This window comes from Megalops cyprinoides, chromosome 16, assembly GCF_013368585.1.
Source record: "Megalops cyprinoides isolate fMegCyp1 chromosome 16, fMegCyp1.pri, whole genome shotgun sequence".
Taxonomy (NCBI): Eukaryota; Metazoa; Chordata; class Actinopteri; order Elopiformes; family Megalopidae; genus Megalops; species Megalops cyprinoides.
The window spans coordinates 1,646,769-1,669,948 of record NC_050598.1 but is presented as its reverse complement, the minus strand read 5'-3'; the positions used below and the strand labels follow the sequence as shown (position 1 = coordinate 1,669,948).

Here is a 23,180-nt window from a genome sequence, read left to right as displayed (position 1 = left end):
TATCGTACTATACTTGAGTGCACAAGTTAACTTGTTGTAGGGCTTGAATTAAGTTATGCTCACACTCACTTGTCTGGGAGTGTTGTGAGCCTGGTCTGACACTGTTGCTCATTTAAATTGAATGGTTACACTTATGTTCTATTGTGATGGAAGTTGCTCTGGATAAGAGTGTCTGCTAAATCCATGTATAATGTAATGTAACAAAACCCCACATACCCAGTGCTGTGACAATCTGACACTCTTTATTTGACTACAGAAAGAATGAAGAAAAAAATGATTAAAAACTCTTTCTCATTATTGTCAAGCTAGCCAACATACAAAATCATTTTTGAAAAAGAAAAATATTTCAGGCATTAACTTTTACAAAAATATCAACATCCCTATTCATAAGAATAACTACAAAACTAAAATATTTCAATAGTATGTCAATCACACACTAAGGAATTCACACTAAAACGTTCTCTGTCCCACAAATCAGAATAGATTTACTGGCAGTTGATTTATCAGTCATTTTTTTAAATACAATCAGCACCATGGGAACCGGTCCATATTCACTCACATTGAGGTCTTGTTTCTTGGTAACAAAGCACTGTCTATAGCACCAACCCAGTCTCCTTCATGGTCAAAATGGTCCATTTCTGTTACCAATTTCATATTTGTGTCTTACATTAGTGCTTTGTGCTGTGGTAATCAGCCCTGTAGAAGGGCTGCAGAATGTGCATGATTTACCAGTGTGTGTTGTGCCTTTCTGTGTCAAAAGTGCATCAGGAAGAGTGCCTTGTCACCATATCACTGAGTCAGCATGCAAGGTCTGACTGTTTCTTGGGCAGTTTTGGTGCCTTTAGTGTCCACCCCCAGCCAGGTGCAGCAGTGACCCAGCAGCCTCCTGGGCCTCGGCATCCAGTTGCAGGATCTCCACCGTCTCCAGGTCCAGCTCGGCCTCCCCGGGAAGCACCAGGTACTGGTACTGGTGGTACTGGTAGTAGTGGAATTCCACGTAGCCACTGTCAGCCAGTGGGTCCTTCTCCTCCTCTGTCGCTCCTTCCTGAAGCTCCACGGTCTGCATGGTAACCAGCTCTTCGTGGTCGGGGGTCAGAGGGCACGGGGTGTTGGAGGTCAGGACGGGGTGCTCCGAGGGCAAGCCTGGGGGGGAGGGTGAAGAGAGGAGGAGGGTTTGGGAGAGGGAATCTGAGAGACAGAGAGGTGAGTTATCACAGTGTCTGCACACTGAGAACAGTGCACGTATGTACTCCATGAACACAGACACAGTGGGGAGAGGACACATAACAAGAAATAGCATATTAGCACTGTGAAAGTGAACACGTGCAACAGCATGTACCATATATCCCCTTGGCTAGACTAGATGTTCCCCTGACATAGGACAGAGTGAGAGAGGGGATAATGTAGAGTGCACAGGCTGAGTTACACACACTGAACACCACAGTAACTTAGCACTGTACTAGAAGAGTGGGACACACAGAAGTCTGCCATCTTGTTGCTGCAGCTCAACGTTGCCGGGGTGACAGCAGACTGTCACCAGGGAAACACCACACAAACACATCTGACATGCAGTACAGACAAGAAACACACATAAAGGAGTGGGAGAGGAAACAACAGGAAACCTTTATGCCGACTCAAATTGGAACAGAGGGCGAAAGAACAGCTAACCCAAAAAAAGCCACAGGTGTCAGGTGTCAACTGACAGTTCCACTGTTTACAGGGTCACTTAAGAAAGGACATAGGCACAGTTCTTGTGTTATGAGATCTGGCCACAACATTTTTATCTCCACAGAGAGGCACACTGACTGACCTGAGATCTCCACAGTATCACACACCACTGCTGGTCCAACATCCCCTCCCTCCAGCCTGTTCCACAGACACAAAGTAAATGCAGCTTATGTTAGTGTTCCTTTATGTGCCCCTCAGGCTGCTGGTAAAGGTTGTTTAATACACTTCAAAAACCAAAACCTAAAAACACCACTTTAAAAATACTGTTTTAGAAACTATAAGAAAAATAGTAACTCTGTAAATAAAAATAAAGACAATGATACACTATATGGACAAAAGTATTCGGACGCCTGACCATTACATTGTAATGACATTGTATTCAAATACATATACTTTAATATGGAATTGGTCCCCCTTTTGCAGCTATAGCAGCTATAACAGCTTACATTCTTCTTGGAAGGCTTTCCACAAGATTTTGGCGTGTTTCTGTGGGAATTTGTGCCCATTCATTCTGTAGAGCATTTATGAGGTCAGGCACTGATGTTGGACGAGAAGGCCTGGCTCGCAATCTCTTCAGTTTCAGTTCATCCCAAAAGTGCTGGATGGGGTTGAGGTCAGGGCTCTGTGTGGGCCACTCAAGTTCTTCCACACAAACTCATCAAACCATGTCTTTATAGTCCTTGCTTTGTTAACTGGGGCACAGTCATGTTGGAATAGAAAAGGGCCTTCCCCAAACTGTTGCCACAAAGTTGGAAGCATAGCGTTGTCCAAAATGTCTTGGTATGCTGAAGCATTAAGATTTCCCTTTACTGGAAATAAGGGGCCTAGCCCAAACCCTGAAAAACAGGTGTGGCCAAATACTTTTGTCCATATAGTGTATGAAATACATTAAATTGTAAGCAGTGAGACTGTGATAACATACAACATAATTTGTATCATGTAGTTTTTCATGTAAAATGAGCACAGGTGTTGCAGTATCAACATTAGGCCACTACACACCAGTGCTCTCCCCAAGAGAATTCTTTGAATGCTCAATCAAGTCCAGCACACAATACACTATTTTTCCCCTCTGAGATACCTTGGAGCAATCAGAATGCCCCTTACACTGAACTAACCAATCATGTCAGGACAGTGACATGAGGTATGTGTTGGCACAGATAACACCCTTCAGAAACATGTAAGTTGCAGTGTGTACTGGGCTGGGTATCTGTGTGGCAGCTTCAGCCCTGCAGTGTGTACTGGACTGGGTATCTGTGTGGCAGCTTCAGCCCTGCAGTGTGTACCAGACTCTAGAGTTGCTTTCCAGAAATGGTTTACCTTTCAGTAGCTGTTTAACAGGCATATGTAATTAGCACTGATTATGAACCTAAAGCTGTCTGCAGGTACCTGAGGATGCTCCTCAGGGAAAGTGTGTAATTGGACGTATCTAGTAAGCACACACCAATTCAGCAGCCCTCACAGTTACAGATGCTTAGTCCATCCAACCAAACACTTTCCCTGGATATTATTTCCTGAAAGTAAAGCAGTAAAGGGGGTTCTGTATGGGCCAGATGGGCATGTCCTTGGCAATAATCACAAAAAATCTATGTTACCACTACAGCAACGAGAGCTGGAAAGCCTGTAAATCTCAGCTCAGTGCAGCAGGAGGGTGGGGTTTGTGCAGTCTACATGCCTTTGCGTATGTGACATTAGCGGGTGCACTCAGACTCACAGCACAGGTACGCTCTTCAAGGCGTTATTGGACTTGTGGCAGTGGTGACTCTTTCTCAGCACCTCGAGAAGAGCAGGTCTGTACTCCGGACACACGCACCACAGTGAGCCTTTACCGACTGTCTGCAAAGGAAACACAGCACAAATTAGACTACACCACACAGTGCTCTGCAAAAAGCAATGCAACACTGTTCATGCAACTGAAATATGTTTGTGTGTGTGCGTGCGTGTGTGTGTATGTGTGTTCACCTGGCCTTTATTGCGGTGTATTCGCCGGAAGCTCTTGTTCAGGGAGAGGTTGTGTCGTACTGAGTTCCTCCAACCACCAGGGGCCGCCCTGTAGTAGGGGAAGTTGTTGACAATCCACTCGTAGATCCCCTTGACAGGCAGCCTCTTGTCTGGGGAATCCTCAATGGCCATGAAGATGAGGCTACTGAAGGAGTATGGGGGCTTGGAGGGAGAGGGAGGAAGGTTCTGGCTGGTGGAGCAGTCCTGCTGTGCTGGCTTCGGCAGCGGCACAGTTCTGGGCAGGGGCTGCAGGGGGAGCAAGTCCCCCCTCTGGTGCAGCCAGCTGAGGCAGGTCAGGTCATCCTGGTCAGAGGAGGCCATCAGGCCAAGGCAGTGAGAGCCGAGCCCCTGAGACAGCGAGGCAGGTGAGAGGGGGTGGGGCGGAGGGGACAGAGGGTGGGACTGAAAGGCAGGGTTAAAGAAGCCTGGGATGGGGGAGGGGGTGACAAGGTGAGTGGGTGACAGGGGAGAGAGGCAGAGCGAGGTGGGGGGCGGAGGGGATGGCTGAGGGGTGAGCGGCAGTGTGGGGAAAGAGGGGGCCACAGGCACAGCCTGGCAGAGAGAGAGGGAAGGAGTAAGGAGCGGCAGTGAACGAGCGTCAGTTTCCATCGCTCTCGTGGCTGCCCACCCCAGACGCTCATCCACTTCCTCACCTGTTTGGCAATGAAGGAATCAGTCACCAGTCCAATCTAATGGGCAGGCACTATCAAACAAACCTGCACATTAGCGGGCCTTTCAACTCAAGCATGATGTCTTTAGATTGTTCACACAGCCCCTGTTTCACACACAAGCCATAAATATTGCAACCCCACTTTTATTTTGGGCTGTTCCCGCTTCTACCTCACCTGTCCACTTTTTCAATCACCTGCATAGAATAAGTTAAGGAAAAAATAAACACAAGACTAAGTGAAAGATTAAGACACGTTAAGTAAATAAGTACCTGTTTGTTCAAAGTTCTAGCCCCTTATTCCTGCTCCACTACTTATCTGTAAATGATTTAGCCACTGACCAGATGGAGAGACATGACCAGGCAGGTGCACAAGTCTAATTGGTCTACCTGCTAACTACAAACACAGATAAAACAAGCACTCACTCTACTCTTAACAACAAAAACCAGGAGCATGCTGTTCATTTTCGTGAAAATGGCGCTAGCATATACGGTTACACTTTGCACAATTAGTCAAGCAGCCTTTTGTCTGTCCCTCTCCCTCTGGGTTCAGCAGGAAAAGAAGAAATGTACACGGGAATTTTAAAAGCGTGCATTGCTTACCTTAACTACGAAAAAGGAGAGCTGAGTTGAGCAGACAATAGTCTACAATAAGAAAAGACTAATGGTTGCTTTTAGCTATTTCTTTGCGCGGAGAGTTTCAATCGGATTCGCTTGTCTGTCCGCGTTCTGTCCTTTGCCGCGTTTCCTTGGAAACCAAAAGGACGCTTTGAAGCCTCGCGCGCGGTCCCGTCTTAAAGAGAAAGGACTTAACTATCCCACGTGACCGACGGATCCATATCCTGCTAACGTCATTGCTGCTGAATGAGGTTTACACGCATTCAATCAATTTATGATACAGCATACGTTAATGTGTAGCTAACCATTTTGTCATTCGCTAGCATTTAACTGCCGTAAAGTCCAGCACACTCCTACAGCGTGCTCTTATCCTATCATAAACTTTTCATTCACGTAACCACACGATCACTAATAAGGCAAGCAGTCCCTTTACAGATACTAAACCACAACTGAACTATCCTATATCCTATACCTACTACTGCACTTTACCATACGATACCATAGCACGTATACTACATTCATTATGCTCAGTTCTCATCATATAATACCGAATTGTTTTCTACAATTCTATATTCAGTTCAATTCAATTTTATTTGTATAGCGCTTTTTACAACACAAGTTTTCACAAAGCAGCTTTACGTTGTTCCCAGGCCTGAGACTCCCTGAGAGCAAGCGTAAGGCAACAGTGGCAAGGAAAAACTTCCTAATTAATAGGAAGAAACCTTGAGCAGAACCCGGCTCAGAGGGGGAGCCCATCTGCTTCTGGCCGGCAGTGGGCAGATAGAATTGCAGAGAATACTTAAAGTTGTATAATACTTCAAGACCTTTGAGTTTGATAGACAGTAGTAATTATAAAATGCATCCTAGAATGTCTGATTCTTGGCACACAGTTGGCTTGGTAGGCAGGACACGAGGTAGCTGGATTGGAAATTGGGATGTGACACTTGAGCTACAGGTCCAGGCAGGAGCCCGGAGCAGGGACAGGAAACAAATACAAAATAGTGATTAGTGGATGTTAATTGCAGGAATGAAAACATAAAGGCATAAAGGCATAAAGGAAAGGGGGGGCGGGGGCGGGGCAGAGGGGGAAAGAGAGATGCATGTTTGTAATAAGGAAAAATCCCGGCAGATAAGCACTAGGGCAGCATACCTAGGGGATGAGAGGCAAGGGGCCAGCACAATCATGAGGGTGACCCTAAAGCAGTCAACACCAGACCACAGCCGGATCAGCTGAACACAGAGTAACCAGGCCATGATTTAGTGACAGCAATGACCACTTAGACCACCAGAGACTCTACGATCAATGTCAGCACCGTGCCGTGTCCCTCAACTAAAGGATTTGAAATAGATGTAAGTTTTTAGTCTAGACTTAAAGGCGGAGGGAGAGTCTGCTCCCCGAATCTCGGTGGGTAAATTGTTGGTCTGACAGATATGATTATACAAAGTTTATCATACAAACTAGTCTTTTTATAACTTATAACATACCTGGTATGCCACACACACATGGTATTAGCCCATACAAAATTACACTAAAAAGTGTACTGAAAGTTGAATTCATTCTGTCTTACTGTGCATGAAACCTGTCCTTGTCTCTGCTAGAATTGTAGCCACTTTCACACAGTGCTTGTGCTACTGCAAACGACATCCAGAAACCAGATAAGTCACAGGCAAGGGACTCAGCAGCCAGAGAGGAGAGGTCCCCTGTGAGCTCCTCTGATCATGATATCATATTGCCTCCTGTCGTGATGAGAGAGCCACTGGTGCAGTTACTACTACTTCTACTCCATGAAGTTTTATGAGCTTCACAAGCCTTTTTCTCCATAGCAATTCCCATCTGCTTGCACAGGAGAACAACATATGTAGTACTCCAATACACTGGTATGCAGGCAGTGGCATTTTCTCACATTGCAGTCCCACAATGTAGTACCGCAGAGCAAATGCCAACTGGAGGCGTATCTCTATTGATGTCATCTGAGTGACCTGTGGGTGCCTTCAGAGGTTGCCATGGTGACAAGAAGTGGGGATCCTGGTGAATGACGCCCATCCTAATCTCCTGTCACTGCAGACCCCTGGTTATTGCCAGGAATTGACACAGCTCTGACTCCTCCCACTTGGAGCATATTTGCTAATTTGACAGAGCTACTCAGAAGCCAGTGGTGTAATTACACCATTTTTTGATCCTTAAATCAATTTGAAAATCCTAGTCTTCACTAACTTTGTATCACACTCTTTGTTTAATTGTGATTTCCCCTACATTCGTATAACACCTTATGCCTGTAGCTGCAAACTGGAATACACTGTTAATTAAAAATATTGAGTCTGAAACAAATTCAGCATTTTAAATATCATTCCACCTCCAATGAAATCAACCTGGTCTAATTGGATCTCCTCTGCAAACTGAAAACATGCTACTGAAACAATCTTACAACTGCGCTGTTCAGTGCTCAGTCCTCAGAATATATTTGATTAATTTGTATGATTTGTGAAATATCCCTACATTTTCCTTTTTTCCAATTTTGGTTCAATGTCTACTGCCAGAAAGACATGGGTCAAATATAGCAGTCAGATCATTCATTTTGTTTTACTCTATTTTTTATCTCCCGTGAAATAATCCTGTTTTGCGTTGTTATTGGCCACATGTAGGCAATGTTTACCTTTATTGACAGGCGTTTTTATTTTTTATAGTACTTCATGGACTCTCATTTCATTATGATCTGATGTTTCCTGTGTATCCAGCCTAATAGTAGGCATACATGTAGCCTCTTCCCTGTTGAAGGTGGTGAAATTAAGTGTGTCTGCAATACTTTTACTATCATAAAATCACTTTGCATTTTTGCACCTAACCTCTTTGGCTCTCCTTTTCTGCTATCATCTTGAAAATGCTGGTCTTTCCATTTTGCTTCTCAAAATACCTTTTGGTCACCTTTATTTCAGTAGACCAGAACATAATTATTCTGTCAAAATGTCAAAACTGCTCTCACATGGCATGACTCTGTCTAAAAGGCTCCCAGCTTTTCTGCAGGAGTCCCCCATGGATCTGTCATTGGTTCCCTTCCTCTTTCCCTATATATCAAAATAGCTGGGTTAGGCTATTTCCTCCGACAGCTTCTCTTACCATTGCTTTGTAGACAGTGCATTATGTCTGTTTTTCACTCACTACATCAATGATGTATCAAACTGGATGATCAGCAAACATCCCAAACAATCTCTGATTTTGGGTGGCAGTGTAGCATCATGATAATGAGCAGGGCTTGTAACCAAAAGGTGGGTGGGTTCAATTCCCTGCTGGGGCACTGCTGCTGTACCCTCAGACAAGATACTTAACCTAGAATTGGCTCAGTTATCCAGCAGGATAAAATTGTAACCTATGTAAGTTGCTCTGGATAAGAGCATCTGCTAAATGACAATAGCATAATGTGAAGTAATGCTTTACATTGCCAGCTAAGCCCTCACCACTGCATGACCTCTCCTTTACTACCAAGAACCTGGTGGTGTCAGCATCCAATCCTGGTTGTAGTATTGGGTAATAACCTGTGCTTTAGAGACAATATGGCATCAGTGACATGGAGCTGCAGATGCCTGCCATATAACATCTGTAGAATCAGTCTGTTTCTTCCTATCTAATCAGCACAACTCTTGGTCTCAGCCATCTTGCTCTCTAGACTGGACTAAAGTATAACGTTTTGGTGATAGATGTTTGTGGTGTCATTTTTGCAAGTCGCTCTGGAGGAGTGCATCTGCTACAATAATAAATGGAAATAAATTCAATATTGAAGTCTTCTTTATGTCTGACACACTGGCCTGCAAATTAATGCCACTTCATCTAAATTCATATCATGTTACTTTTGGTTTTATATCTGCCTGGCAGCAGTGGCCTCTAGTCTCCATTTAGTCATGACAAGAAAAAACAAGGCATAAATAAATATCAAATATCAATAATAAATCAAAATCTACAGGGAGTATAAACCCATGCTGCATGTACTGAGAAATAAAGTGGTACACAAAAATAACAGATAGTGAGTTAATATTGAAAGCTCTTGTTTATTTTACTTCAAATACGAACAAAGCCAGACAAAACACCGCAGTTCATGGTGAAGCTCAGATAAACTGAAAAAAGGGGAACAGAGAAGGTGGGGTTTTTATACAACTACAGTTCAAATGAAAAGCTGTGTGCACATGTGTATGTGTCGCGTGTGTGTGCATTTTCACTGAGTAAAATGTATGTATGGATCTAACACTTTAGTTCAATACACTCTTTGACTGGACATTACAGCCTTGAATAATTATGTAAACCAAGACAAAGAAAAGGACTGACTGTCAGTTTCCTCTGATTTGTATTTGCATGCTTTTAGTTTGTTTCATACAATGTGGCACTCCGAATGAATTTTTCCTGCAAAACACTGCAATTCAAGAATAAAATCACAGTGGCTTCAACCCTAAATAAAATGAATTTCAAAGTTTCAGAATCCATCCCATCAAATATGCCCTACAAAGCTTTTACGCATATTTAATTGTTGTGCAATCATTCAATGATGATAAACATAACCATTCAATAATTAGTCACAAATGAGCCCCAACCTTTTTGCAGACATTTTATTTCATTCCTGGACCCTTCTGTTACTTGATTATCTGGCCTATCAATAAGCTTTCAGTCTGATGAGCTACGTCAAATGGTTTTACGTCTTGATTGGTGAGTCCTGAAGCTTACGGTGAGGAAAAACATCACACTCAATTTAAATGAACTAGTCTTTTAGTTAGTTGTATTCCTGTTAATGGCTGCGTGGGTCAGAGGAGCTAGTTTGTGTGTAATTCAGTCAGTGTGCCGCATTATAGCAAAAGTAAAAACCCACTTGCCAGTCACATAAGTGTCCAACAACCACGTAACAGCGTTGCTATTATTAACAAGTCTGTAGTATGTCATCAATGCGTAGTTACAGGTTTGGATTGAATTTGGCTGAAACCCACTGTCCACCCAAGTCACCTGACCAGGTGGGAAGTGAGCCAGTAGATGATGATTGGCTGAAAGGCAGCAGTGGCCATGGTGATATAAAGGCGGAAGCGGGGCTTGGTGCTTGCTCCAGCACCTATGGAGTCCGAGGAGACAGAGGAGAGGATCTTCATCCGCAGTGAGCGAACCTGAGAAAGAGCATGGAGACGTCAATGCCACTGAGTGGAGCCTTGTTAACACCCCACTATTTCAAACCAAGTTTATACACATTAAAAACATACAGAAACCTTGCCACAGGCATGATGCTTGAAGCCTGCCACTGCTTAACTTTGCTCATTTGATCAGGACAGCATTAACATTTACATTACATACATTACATTACAGCAGAGGAAAGTTTCACAGGGTTTATGTGCGCACACAGTAGAGAGTGACTGATAACATGCTTGACCATTGTACACGACTGAGATGAAAAACTTCTCACCCCACTAACTCACACAGATGTGATGCAAAACAAGTACACCCACTTGGTTGGGTGTGGTCTGGAAAAAACAAGGGCACAGCACTGAAACTCACACTGCATCAAGCCATTACTCACAATAAAGAACATGAGGGCACAGGAGGACCAGGCCAGAGCCACAAAATACCCGTCACTGCCAAATAGCAGCCCGCACAGCACTGTGAAGATCATTCTATCACATACAGAGGAGGGAGGGGTTACATCAAATGCATTATGGTCAATGTAGGTTTACCAACACTTCAATGACAGCAATTAACTAAAACACAACATGACTATTCAAATGCTTTATACATAGACCTGAAACTATGAACTACGTCAGCCTGTTAAATGTAATGAAACTACCCCTGCCTTGCCATAAAGAATGAAAGTGTATGAAAGAATCAGAGTGTATGTCACTCTAAGGATTAGTGTTCTGTCACCACCTGAAATCTTTAGCAAAAATAAGCGATAAGCATACAGATGAAAAGGACTGGCCCCTCACCCTACATATTTGTATCCGCTGTATGCGAGGAGGTCGAAGGTGGAGAGGTCTGAGTGGACAGTGAGAAGGTAGAGGCCCAGCAGCATCAGCAGCACCTCAATGACGACCCACACCAGAGCTGTGCTGGCACACAGCCCCAGCACCTCCGGGCTGAACCTGCCAGAGGGCACACACGGACCAGAATCAGTGACGCAACTGACCTCACACACACCTTTACCATTTCTTTGAGCTGCTGCGGGCACTGCTCACAGCATTAAGCAGCGAAGCAGAACCCCCCTCTGAAGTGACAGAAGGCGAACTGCTGACAGGAATGGGAGGAGAGAAAAGTCATGGCAGCACACCTGAACTGGACAGAGGCCTTGGGGACTAACGCAGCTTGGTGTGGAGCATGGGAATTGCTCCTTTTGTATGTTGTGAGACCGGCAGACAGTGTTCTGTTTGGGGAGATGCTGTTTGTTGTTCACTGGGACTCATAGGCCCCCTTTACACCTGGTATTAAAATGTGTCCCTGATCGGATGTTGGTCAGCAGGTTTAAATGCTCAAAAGACACATTTATATCTGACTGGATTCAAATTTGCAGGACCACCTCCCAAGGTAGTCCAGGATGCATTGTAGTCATGTTGAAGGCAAGTGTAACTGCTTCACATTTATGACAATGTTACCCTACAATCCGTCCATTTGAGAATCTTCTACATTAACTATCACCACAAACAATAAAACGTACTTAATCATGTTTAGGTAGTGCATTAAAATGCTCCCTCCTTGACAGTACTGGCTGAAGGAACTGGCATATATACCGGAATGTGGAAATTGGCCAGCCAGTCATTGTCAATAATGAGAACAATGTGCCCCCTTCAGTTCTGGTTTCTAGCACGCACGCACAAGCTTCTATGCTCCTTTGTGGCATTATCAAAGGTTGCAAACCTCCGTTCCTGGCATCTAAATTGCAGGAATGTACTTAATTGCCACAGCCGGTCTCAGCTTCTGTAATGAAGAAACTGGCACCATGAACACAGTGCTGCAGCTGCCTGTGTACCTGACATTGTTTCAAGAGTGTCAGCACCCCCTTATCGGAAGCAACAGAGAGAAATGGTAATTGTTACTGAAATACTGAAAAGAATCGGTAGATAAAAGCAATGGACCTGTGTAACTGGTAATAATAAAAACGCACTCAGTTTTTATCATGTTATATGCCTTTAGTTTAAATAGGTTAACTTACACTTTCAGGTGAACTACACCCTCCATTCCACCCATTAGGCTATGATTTACATATTGCGAGGTAAAAAAGAAATGCAATCCCACTATAAACAGGGGGAATGCTGCATTTGTATTTTAAAACTAGGTGTACATGCACCAGACATGTTGGGATGACTGTCTGATCAGGCCTGATCTCAGTGTAAACGTGTCCACAGACTTCCCATCTCCCATCTCTGCTTTCAGCCTGGGTTCAGGGTGGGATTTCGTGGTCATACCAGTCTATCAGCTTCCCTTCAATGACACCATACAGGGAGTCAGACTATCACCTCTGTGTTACTGATTTAAAAAAAAAAGACTAATTAAAAATCAAACAACCCCACTGCTGTGATATTGTGGCTGTTGCAGCTGGGGAGACAAAGCTGGCCCAAGAGAGGAGCCCAAGGGTTAGCATCAGAGTGGGAGGTGTGCCTCTCTGCTTGGTGCCAGGTTTTGGGTTTGTTTGTTGGTTTTCAGTTACTCCAGCTATTCCCTTCTATAGCAATTCATCATGATTTGCTTTCGAGCCAGGGGGGATGTTTTGTAATAAATCAAAATGACATCGAAGATGTTCTATATATGAACCAGATACTCAGCTCCCTGTACCTCACACTGAAAATCCTCTAAAACTTTTTGGAGGGTGAAAAGAGTTGTGACCTTCTGCTATGTACATTCTTGAGTGAATGTGGTCTAAGACAGAACATCCCACAGCCTTCTGTTACCAACCGGAACCTCCCAGGCAAGATGATAGGGAGGACTGTGGAAATGCTGGATCTGAATATCTGGTCATCATGTAGAACATCTGTGATGACCTTAAAGATTATAAGTTGGCAGTGATCACAAGCAACAACGAACAGAATAGGTGTACAAACAGTGGAGTTGGACTGCGACCCCTGACCTTTTCTGGATGCCCAGAGCCATTCCTGCCAGCAAGATGTAGGTGATGAAAGCCATTGCTAAACAGAGGACAGAAGAGACAGCAAGGTAATCAGAGTATGACGTGTCCACACCAGTCATTAAATAGCTATGTTTCCAAATGATAACCTAGCTCAGCCTCAATGTGGACTCCACCCACTGGGTATGTAGAGATCGGGTGCGTTGACGTCATGCCGGGGTGTAAGTGGAGTGTCTCTGTGGTAACGCACCTCCCAGTCCTGATGACCTCACAATGAAGGAGACAAACACACACACACACACACACACACACACACACACACACACACACACACACACACCGACACAAATAACACCAGAGCACAGACATACAGCAATTACTCCACCTGCCATCAGTGCTAAAGTGGTTACTGCAACAAAAACAACTGCTTTTTCATATAAGGACTACAGTGATATCCAACAGCTGAGACTCAGCCAAAAAGATGATACTGGGGAAATAAGTGTGGTTAAATCATTTGGCCAACCAATCAGTGGATGTGGTTACCTGGTGTGTGTACGGGAACATGAGGAGCATCAGTTTCTTCATTACATACTTTGTGTCGACAGCAAAGAAATATTTCAGCTTATCCACCGACATGAAGCGATTGATCTGAAAATCAGCAAGGAAAATCTTTAACTCTTTGTTAGAATCCACCTACATCCTACAACCCATTTTACAGAAGTCTCCCTAGCTTCCTTGGCAGCCATTCACACCACACTGCCCCCCAACCAAAAGAAAAAAAGATGACCCTTTATGTGTTTACACAGAGGCCCACCTCCCAAACCTGGTTTCTACTGCCCCCCATACATTTGCAGTGTGTCTCTCACCTCCTTGTTGACCATGTCCTTCCCCTGTGATGCAAGAGAGGAGCCATACATCACAGCTGCACTGGCCATGGGGTCTGAGAACAGGTTACTGGCCCCTCCCCCCATGGCTCCGCCTCCTGTCATTCCACCCATGTTGTATCCCATGTTGTAGTATCCTTGACTGGCCATGGGCGGCACTGTGGAGCTGGTGTCCTCAAACAGCAATGGCTCACCTGCAGGGGGTGCTGCACGTGCCCGGGGCTTTGCTGCTGAAGAATGTGAGAGTAAGGGAGTGGTCAGAAGGGAGGCTGGGTGGGATGCAAAGGTGTGTTAAATTGGACGACTGGGAAAGATGCAAAACTGCAGAACATTCGGCTATGTTCATATCTACAGGATTCGCTACGTATAATACACTCAACGGCCTTATCCTTAGGGTGCTTACACTAGCACTACAGCTGTGGGCTTCAATTCCCAGATGCACATCACTGAAACCAATAACCATCACAATGGCCATTCACAATATTAACAACAAACTGAGATATGCAAGAATGTTTCTTCTGTCTTTTGCCATATTCAGTGAATAGCAGCCGCTTCTGGTCACATGTTCGGCTTTCACTCAAATGCGCACGTGCAAGCACAAGGACACATCAGTGTGCAGCACATGCCTATAAGTGTCCACAAACACATGCTTACCCTACGTTGCCCAGTTTTACACAGCGCAGACAAAAGGAAACATCAGCAGACCTCATATATTCTGGAAGACTGAGGGGAAACCATGCCTCTCTGTACAGGGACTAGGGTTGGGTACTGAAACCCGATGCCAATATGGCACCGGTTCCTATACGACTGGTATCTACTGGACCAAATCGCAGATTGCGGTCCCTCATTTCAGCGCCACTTAACCCTTTTGCACGTACTTTCACACTGGTGTGATTAGCCGTTTAGCGCGTATGCTAAAACCGGTACGATTAGAACACTAGATTGGAGAAATTCTTGCTAATTTTAGCTTTGAGGAAACAGCGATTTAACTAAAATATAGCAAATGCTAACTGACAACTGTGAGAAGCTTAATAATTCTAATGAAAACACAACGAACCATGTAAAGTAACACGTACGCTACATAGCATAAAAAATAAGTTGCGTGCGAAAGGGTTGTTAAGGCGCTAGGTTTCTTCCCGTATTTTTTTTTTCCTTTAGTCATACCTGATGCGGGAGCACACCTCCAGTCTTCCGAGGCCATGTGAAATGCTTCTGGGTATCTATTCGATGTTGATATATATATATATATATATATGTTTAAGTATACTTTAAACCGTTAACAGTTAATGTATCATTCAATTTTGAGTTCAAATTTGCCTTTGCCTTTAGCCGCTCTTTAATGTCGTCGACCATCGTTTTGTATTGGTTTTTGTACTGGTATTGGTTCAGGCACCATTTAGGCACTGGTATGGTTTCAAAAGTTTTGCTTTAGCACCGGTATCGGAGAAAACTCAAATAATACCCAACCCTAACGGGGACGCATCAAAATAACGCAATGCCCCTGCCACCATTCGGCATGAGGGCGCCCACTGTGGTCTTCTGCTCCTGCACTCTCATGTGAAGCACTTCTGAGTGTGTGTAAACACGGCGGCAGTGTAGCATAGTGGTTAAGGAGCAGGACTCGTAACCGAAAGGTTGCTGGTTCAATCCCCGCTGGGACACTGCTGCTGTACCCTTGGGCAAGGTACTCAACCCACAGTTGCCTCAGTAAATATCCAGCTGTATAAATGGATAACATTGTAAAAAAAAAAAAAAAAACTGTAACCTATGTAAGTCGCTTTGGATAAAAGCGTCTGCCAAATGAATAAATGTAAATGTAAACAGAAGACCATCACATCGGATATGGAGAAGTCCGCTTCACTATTACACACAAGTGTAAACAAAGCGGCAGATATTCAATACTGCGACCAGATATTTGGTTTCTGCATTTCCTTGTCTAGGAAGTTCCAGCTGGTGTTCTGGTTAAACAGCTGGTAAACAGGGGTTCAGATGCTGTCTCTGTTGCTATGCTAGCATGGATGCTCGGACGTTCATCATGTATGTTCATAATGGAGCTAGCAAATCATAAGACATATGATCTCAATAAGGAGAGACGGAATTTTCAATGTGAAGCACAGGAAACTGGATATCTTATCAATATGTAGATAATCTGTGCTACAGCTGTATAATCTACCGAGGAACGTTCACTGCTTTATTCCACAGACATAGACTAGGGGGGACCCGCTCTGTGGTCGTGGACTCCCTGTACTGAGACACAGCTGGACATACAGCCGACTCATGCCACAAGGAACTGTACGTGAAAGAAAATGCTGCTGCCAGGGTGAGTATGCCAAGGTTCTGTGCCTTAATTACATGCACATCCAGAGTTTTGTGAAGAGGTTGTGATGGTTCATAATCAATTCTATGCACATAAAATGTATATGCACGAAATCACTGGTGCTCAAACTATTTATGTATGTGTGTATATATATGAAAAAAATATATACATCGATGAGCCAAAACATTATGACCACCTGCCTAATATGCTGTTGGTCCTCCGTGTGCTCCCAAAACAGTGCCGACCCGCTGAGGCATGGACTCTACAAGACCCCTGAAGGTGTCCTGTGGTATCTGGTGCCAAAACATTAGCAGCAGATCCTTCAAGTTCTGTAAGTTGTGAGGTGGAGCCGCCATGGTCTAGCACATCCCACAGATGATCAATCGGATGGAGATCTGGAGAATTTGGAGGCCAGGGCAACACCTCGAACACTTCATCATGTTCCTCAAACCATTCCCAAACAATGTGTGCAGTGTGATAGGGCACATTATCCTGCTGAAAGAGGCCACTGCCATCAGGGAAAACCACTGCCATGAAGGGGTGTACCTGGTCTGCAATGATCTTTAGGTAGGTGGCATGTGTGAAATTAATGTCCACATGAATGGCTGGACCCAAGGTTTCCCAGCAGAACATTGCCCAGAGCATCGCACTCCCTCCATGGGCTTGTCGTCTTCCCACAGTGCATCCTGGTGCCATCAGTTCCCCAGGTAAATGGCGCACACGTACAAGGCCATCCACATGATCTAAAGATAACGGGACTCATCAGACCAGGCGACCTCCTTCCACTACTCCAAGGTCCAATTCCGACGCTCACATGCCCATTGTAGGCGCTTTCGATGGTGGACAGGGGTCATCATGGGCACTCTGACCGGTCTGCGGCTATGCAGCCCCATATGCAGCAGGGTGCGATGCACTGTGTGTTCTGATACATTCCTCCAGTAACCATCATTAAAATTTTCTGTGACTTGTGCCACAGTAGACCTTCTGTTTGTTCGTTCAGTCATCTGGCCATAACAATTTGGCCCTTGTCAAAGTCGTTCAGGTCTTTACTCCTGCCCATTTCTCCTGCATCCAACATGTTGACTACGAGAATGGATTGTTCACTTACCATCTAATCTACCCCAGCCCATGCCCGTAACCAGCTATGAGGTCACCGAGGTCCGGACCTCAGTAATTGTTTTAGAGCTAAAAATAAAATATGAAGCTATATACAATATACAGATAAAAAAATATTCTCCTCCGAGACAAGTGCATGCTTAATTCAGTTTAGAACTGTTATTTAGCATCCGCTGTGTGTGAGAGTAGTGAAAGAGGGCGCGAGCGCAGCCCCTTGCATCATCAGCACTTCCACTGACAGCAGCAATCGGAATTTACGCATGATGGCAGCAGCAAGTAGCTTGTGTGTGAACTAGCAGGATACCATTCAGTAAGACAAAGCAATGATTGTTATGCCATTATCTGCAGGGTTGGGAGGGTTACTTTTAATATGTATTCCACTACAGATTACAGAATACTTGCCCTAAAATGTAATTTGTAACGTATTCTGTTAGATTACTCAAGGTAAGTAGTGTAATCTAAATACTTTGGATTACTTTCTGAACACTGCGTTTTTAATTTTTAACGGTTTTTTAAAGAATGTTCATCCGACTAAGGTTCTGAACGGTTGTTTTTAAAATGTTCACTTAGCATTGTTGTGGCTAACATTTTGGCATCCCCATGTTAAGCCTATGGGCATTTCATCGCAGTTTCTTCAGAATTGTAAATGTTAATTCAAAAACTGTACATTACATGAAAACATGAGATAGAAAAGGTACAAGCCACCCTAAATGCATTGTGAGTGAGAAAGGAGTAGCTTAACAGTTCACTGTATTTATGCGTAGTGTAAAATTGTTGGGATTAATCGCAGTTTTCAACATGTGAAATTTCACTTGTTTTGTCACTGTATCTACTCATTAGCTAGTTAGCTTTAATACAATACCTACTAGCCTAACAGCTAGCTGAAGAGCTATTCAAGTGCAGCCAAACTATGTAAGATAGCTATGCGATCAATATTAGCTTAAATAATAAAAAAGAGAACTTACTTCAAGATGCTTAAGGTTAGAGGTCGACTGTTTTGAAGCGGATAGCAGTTTGGTTGCTGGCAAACACAGCTTGCATTGTACTGTTATGTTGCGCTGGTTGCTTTCTGACTCACTCTCCATTCTACTGTCTTGTAAGTCAGACAGGCTGCACGCTTTTTTCTTCTTTCGTGAGGAGCATATGGGAGATACACTCATATTATTGGATAGATTTTCCAACTGAATAAATAATACATGAAAAAAATACATGAAATTAAATGGAAAAAAATTCTGTAACTGTAATTTGATTACCATCAATTTAAATGGTAATTGTATCGGAATACAGTTACTTATATTTTGTATTTTAAATATGTAACGCCATGACATGCATTCCGTTACTCCCCAACCCTGATTATCTGTAAGAAACGTTCATAACAGTAACCTGGTACAGCATCTGGAGTAAAGGCAATTGTATGAAACACGTTAACTATGCGTACTCTGGCCATGATGAAGGCTAGGCTATTTCTTTCATATTAGTAGGCTAGCTAACGTTCCACACAATGCCATTGATTAAAAAAACAGCTTATGTAGGCAACGGTGTTACTGCAGAAAAAGCGACCTAGCTGGTAGTCACGGCCTACAAGTGTAAGACTGATGTAGTTTTACAATCATTAACTCGACTTCGTTGTAAAGTTGGAAAAACACAAACAACTTTTATTCCACACGTGTCACAAGGAGGTCAAATCCACTGAATTTTCTTTGCTGGATAATATAAAACTAAACATGACACGACACAGTATAAAAAACTTGTAACTCCACAGCTAGTCTTGCCTCCTCTCGATTCCCAATAGTGATGTGCAGTTTGTGAACGAACGAATCATTTTGAATGAATCTTTGAGGTGAACTGAGTGTACTGAATCCCTAGTCTAAAAGATTCATTCCTTCCTCTTTGCAAACATGCACGCTGATTAGCTGGCATAACAGCTATAACTCTCCCTCTAGTGGATATTAGATATGTGGTCTGTCCATGAAGCAGCCTATCAGAAAACTGTATCAGCAGTACCTTCATGACAACAACTAGCTAATGGCTGAAATGCTAAAACTCTCGAAGCACCTCTTACTGGCCATCTCGACACAGCTGATGATGTGGGACAATGCAAAAGATCAGGTGACTACGAAGACTCAACTCCACCTACTGACCTGATGAACTGTTGACAAGTTCCTCAGTTCACCAGTTCGTTCGGACTCCAAAGATTGACTGACTATGAAGATCTGGTCACTACGCGTTGCCAGAATCGCTAGTTCTCAGTATAGCAGGCTTTGGCTACATCTGCCATTGACTGTGACAATGCAAAAGGAATCAGAGTGCTTCCGTGACATTATTATAAGAATTAAAAACAATATTAAATATTATTTTGCTCATCTAACTGCAATATTATGTTATATTTATATTTTTAGCAATAGCATATTTTAGGTGCACACAATTTATTGCAGTTCTTGTTTATCACAACTGCAATTTTACGTAGGCTACAAAGTATTTAATGTTGACATCACATTTCCTTTTAACATGAATAAAATCCTTATTAATAAATACTGACAAATCAACATAGTAGGCTACAAAACAAAACATAAATGTGATGCATAAGCCTATTCATCACATTTTTAGAGTACTATGTCTACATTAACAACAAATAAAAATACGACATCACTGACTAGGCCTACAAGTATATTAAAATGTTAGGGCTCGGTTAGTTCAAAGCTTCGGATATAAGCGTGGCTCTTTTTTCCCTCAGTGCTTTTTTTAGTTTTAGCAAATGGCAAGTACTTAGGCTATTATACGCATTAAAAAGTGGGGATCTATTACCTTCCTAAAGACAAAGTATACTTTGCGGCTGCATGATTGTTTGAATAGCATAGTGCAGTTTCACGTGATGAATATTACAATTTAATTATTATTAATTTCATTGACATTTGGTTTCACACGTGCCGTTTTGCCGCAGAGCAGGCTAATAATGGACATGATGTTTGGAACAACGCAGAGTAACTTTTAAAATGCAATAAAACTATTTACAGATTTGTGTATGCTGCCTGACTGGATATGGAAATGAATGAATCAGTGAATCAAAGATTCGAATCATTTTATTGAGCTGAACGAAAGGAACTGAATCACTAAAGAGAATCGTTTTGAACACCACTAATTCCCACGTTCAACCGCTTAACTGAAGTAAATGCACGAGGGTGCGCTCTTTTAAAGTAACAGAACACAATTACAAAAAATGAATGAAATAGCCCAGTGTTTCTGAACCCTCTCCTGGAGGACCCCCCGCCCTGCAAGTTTTAGAGCTCTCCCTGCTCCAACACAGCTGATTCAAATGATCAACTCGTTATGAACTCCTGAAGCTGCTTAATAACAAACTGATAATTTGAATCAGCTGGGTTGGAGCAGGGAGAGATCTAAAACATGCCGGGCAGGGGGTCCTCCAGGAGAGGGTTGAGAAACACTGAAACAGCCTATTACAGACATAAAATATTGAACTTAAAGTCAAATTTAATGAAAAACTTACTTATCCATTATGATTACTTTACTTTTAATATTCTAAAATCCAAAAGTAATAACCCAAAATGTACATCTTCTAGGAATAGTATAAGAAAACTATTAGCATAGAAAAACAAGCTTAAACTTGCCTCATACATACGGTATCAATAACAGTAGGCCTACGACACATTTCAAAGCCAAATTTGGAAATGAATATAAGTGTATAATGACGTTAGCTTGTAATGGTGTTTCTCTCTCTTACTCTTACTCTTAATTTATTATTCATTCAGCAATGCATATCATGTATGTAATGTTTATATGTGTAAATTTGACAAAACCAACCCCGGAAAACAACATTGACAAAACCTAAACACCAATGCCCCCACCCCACCCCCGGACCTCACTATTTTTCAAACCCTGGTTACGGCCATGCCCAGACCTTGACATGTGGCCTTGTTTGGAGATGATCAACATTATTCAGTTCACCTTTGACTGGTCATGTTTTGGCTCATCGGTGTATGATGACCCCTGGGGGGTCCTCTCCAGACACTTTTAAAATGAAATACATTGTGTATTACAGAATATAAAATACAATACAAAATAAAATAACGTGATATATACTACTTGTCCAACATGTGGCCTTTATTTATTCAAAAAAGCGGGTTCCTCGTAGCATAATTTCGACATTACTGGCAGCATGCTAGCTGGCCACATTTCACTTTAAACTACATTCGCACAGTTTCGTGCACTGGAAGGAGCAGGAACAAATGACAAGTTTAACAAAAACGGAAACTGACAACTACGTGCGTGGGTATAGCACAAGCGAAATATGTTTGCGTGTTATAGCTAGGTAACTTAATATACAAATTAAGATATAACGAATCTGTCATCTCAACTGCAACCTGTTAGCAAACAACTCGCAAGCAGCGTGGCTTGCTCTGAGGGCTAGCCATGACTCGCTATATCGATACTCCGGAGTATAGTTTTACACTATGTAGTCTAGCTAGCTAGTCAGCTACGTTAGCTTTGTGCTCTAGCTAGGTCACTCAAGTAAAAAACTACCGTTGCTTTCCTGTTTCTTACCCGCTCTGTAGCCTTGATGTGGGAGATCCATTGTATATCGCTGTTTGACACGAAAATCAAAAATGTTAATATTAACACATAATTAAATCGCCAGCCAGTTATGCATATGTAATGATAAGTCCTTTCTTTCTCAGTTGTTCTAGGTTTAGCTGAACACTGCTCAGAGGGATCGCAGTTAAGCCCAATTCATAACAACCGACTGGTAGTATTTTAAAAAGAGACAACACTACATTTCTTAAAAATGACAAACATAGCTTTTACAAACCATGACCTTTTTAACAAAGTCTAAAAACTAGCTGGCTTACCAGAAGAAACTCAAGAAAACGTACGCGTTGATAGGTCCAATGGCCCACCACTCGACTACGTGATTGGTTGAGCGTTTTGTGCCTGCGTGGCAGCGTGGTCCATCTTGTGAATCGTATTGGGGCGAGCGAATTTCCTCTTTATTCAAGTGTGAAAGATGATTGGTTGTAATGACCAGTCCGTCTTGTTCCTGTTAAGGGTGATATGTTCATTTATCGAATGCCAGACGCATTGCCTGCAATAGTTTTTGGTAGGTTACAGTAATGTGTGAGACAGTTATAATCTAATTCAGGTTGATTAAAAATTGCATTTTCTCGGCAAGTTTCTTTTCACTTCACAAACACAACTTGAACTCACCTCCTAGGTGTCTCACATACGTCTTACGTGGCATTTGATGCAATCTTTGGCCAGTGGCCTTCAACGCGAAGAGAACAGCAACCTGCACATTTCCTATTTTCCCTCCCCAACTTATAAATATATAATGACGTGAGGCAGACTACACATCGCAGCTTCTAGCTTTACCTGGCAAGTTTTAGGGCAAAGCACAAATTGCCGCAGCATAAAGAATGAAAGCACGAAAATAAGGTTGTGTCCTCAAATACAAAACGACAACAATAACAACAACAACAATAATAATAGTAATAATAATAACAATAATAATAATAATTATAATAGTAGTAGTACACTACATTACTCTGTGTTTACTTTACATTTATTTAGCAGACACTCTTATCTTACCAGCACTATCAGACCAAGCTAACAACACTCCCAGACCAGTGAGTGTGAACATAACACTATTCAGGCCCTACCACAAGTCAACTCTTGCAACCTGACCAGACAGGGGAAGCCAAATATACTACCATACATCAGTCACTAGATCACAGAATCCATAACACATTGCCATACTACATGTA

The 23,180-nt window shown here is 42.9% G+C and overlaps 2 protein-coding genes across 4 annotated transcripts; both read right to left on the bottom strand.

Annotated features, from left to right (window-relative positions):
* Window positions 1-841: 841 nt before the first annotated feature.
* si:ch211-145o7.3 (forkhead box protein N2) lies at window positions 842-4,335 on the bottom strand. The gene is made up of 4 exons (XM_036548389.1): window positions 3,688-4,335; window positions 3,440-3,561; window positions 1,811-1,866; window positions 842-1,143 (listed from the first exon to the last, which is right to left on the bottom strand). The coding sequence occupies exons 1-4, from the start codon at window positions 4,333-4,335 to the stop codon at window positions 842-844; spliced, it is 1,128 nt and encodes a 375-aa protein (XP_036404282.1).
* Window positions 4,336-9,093: 4,758 nt separating this feature from the next.
* Window positions 9,094-22,330, bottom strand: yif1a (Yip1 interacting factor homolog A (S. cerevisiae)). Of its 3 annotated transcripts, none has more exons than XM_036549036.1 (9): window positions 22,269-22,328; window positions 21,964-22,003; window positions 13,953-14,197; window positions 13,630-13,734; window positions 13,267-13,345; window positions 13,090-13,147; window positions 10,958-11,113; window positions 10,555-10,648; window positions 9,094-10,147 (listed from the first exon to the last, which is right to left on the bottom strand). In XM_036549036.1, exons 2-9 carry the CDS (start codon window positions 21,992-21,994, stop codon window positions 9,989-9,991), a joined length of 927 nt encoding a protein of 308 aa, XP_036404929.1. In that variant the 5' UTR covers window positions 21,995-22,003; window positions 22,269-22,328; the 3' UTR covers window positions 9,094-9,988. The 3 variants fall into 3 exon arrangements, with proteins under 3 accessions (XP_036404929.1, XP_036404928.1, XP_036404930.1); XM_036549035.1 differs by having other exon boundaries at window positions 9,095-10,147; window positions 13,953-14,200; XM_036549037.1 differs by lacking the exon at window positions 21,964-22,003 and having other exon boundaries at window positions 9,097-10,147; window positions 13,953-14,200; window positions 22,269-22,330.
* Between the last annotated feature and the right edge of the window lie 850 nt (window positions 22,331-23,180).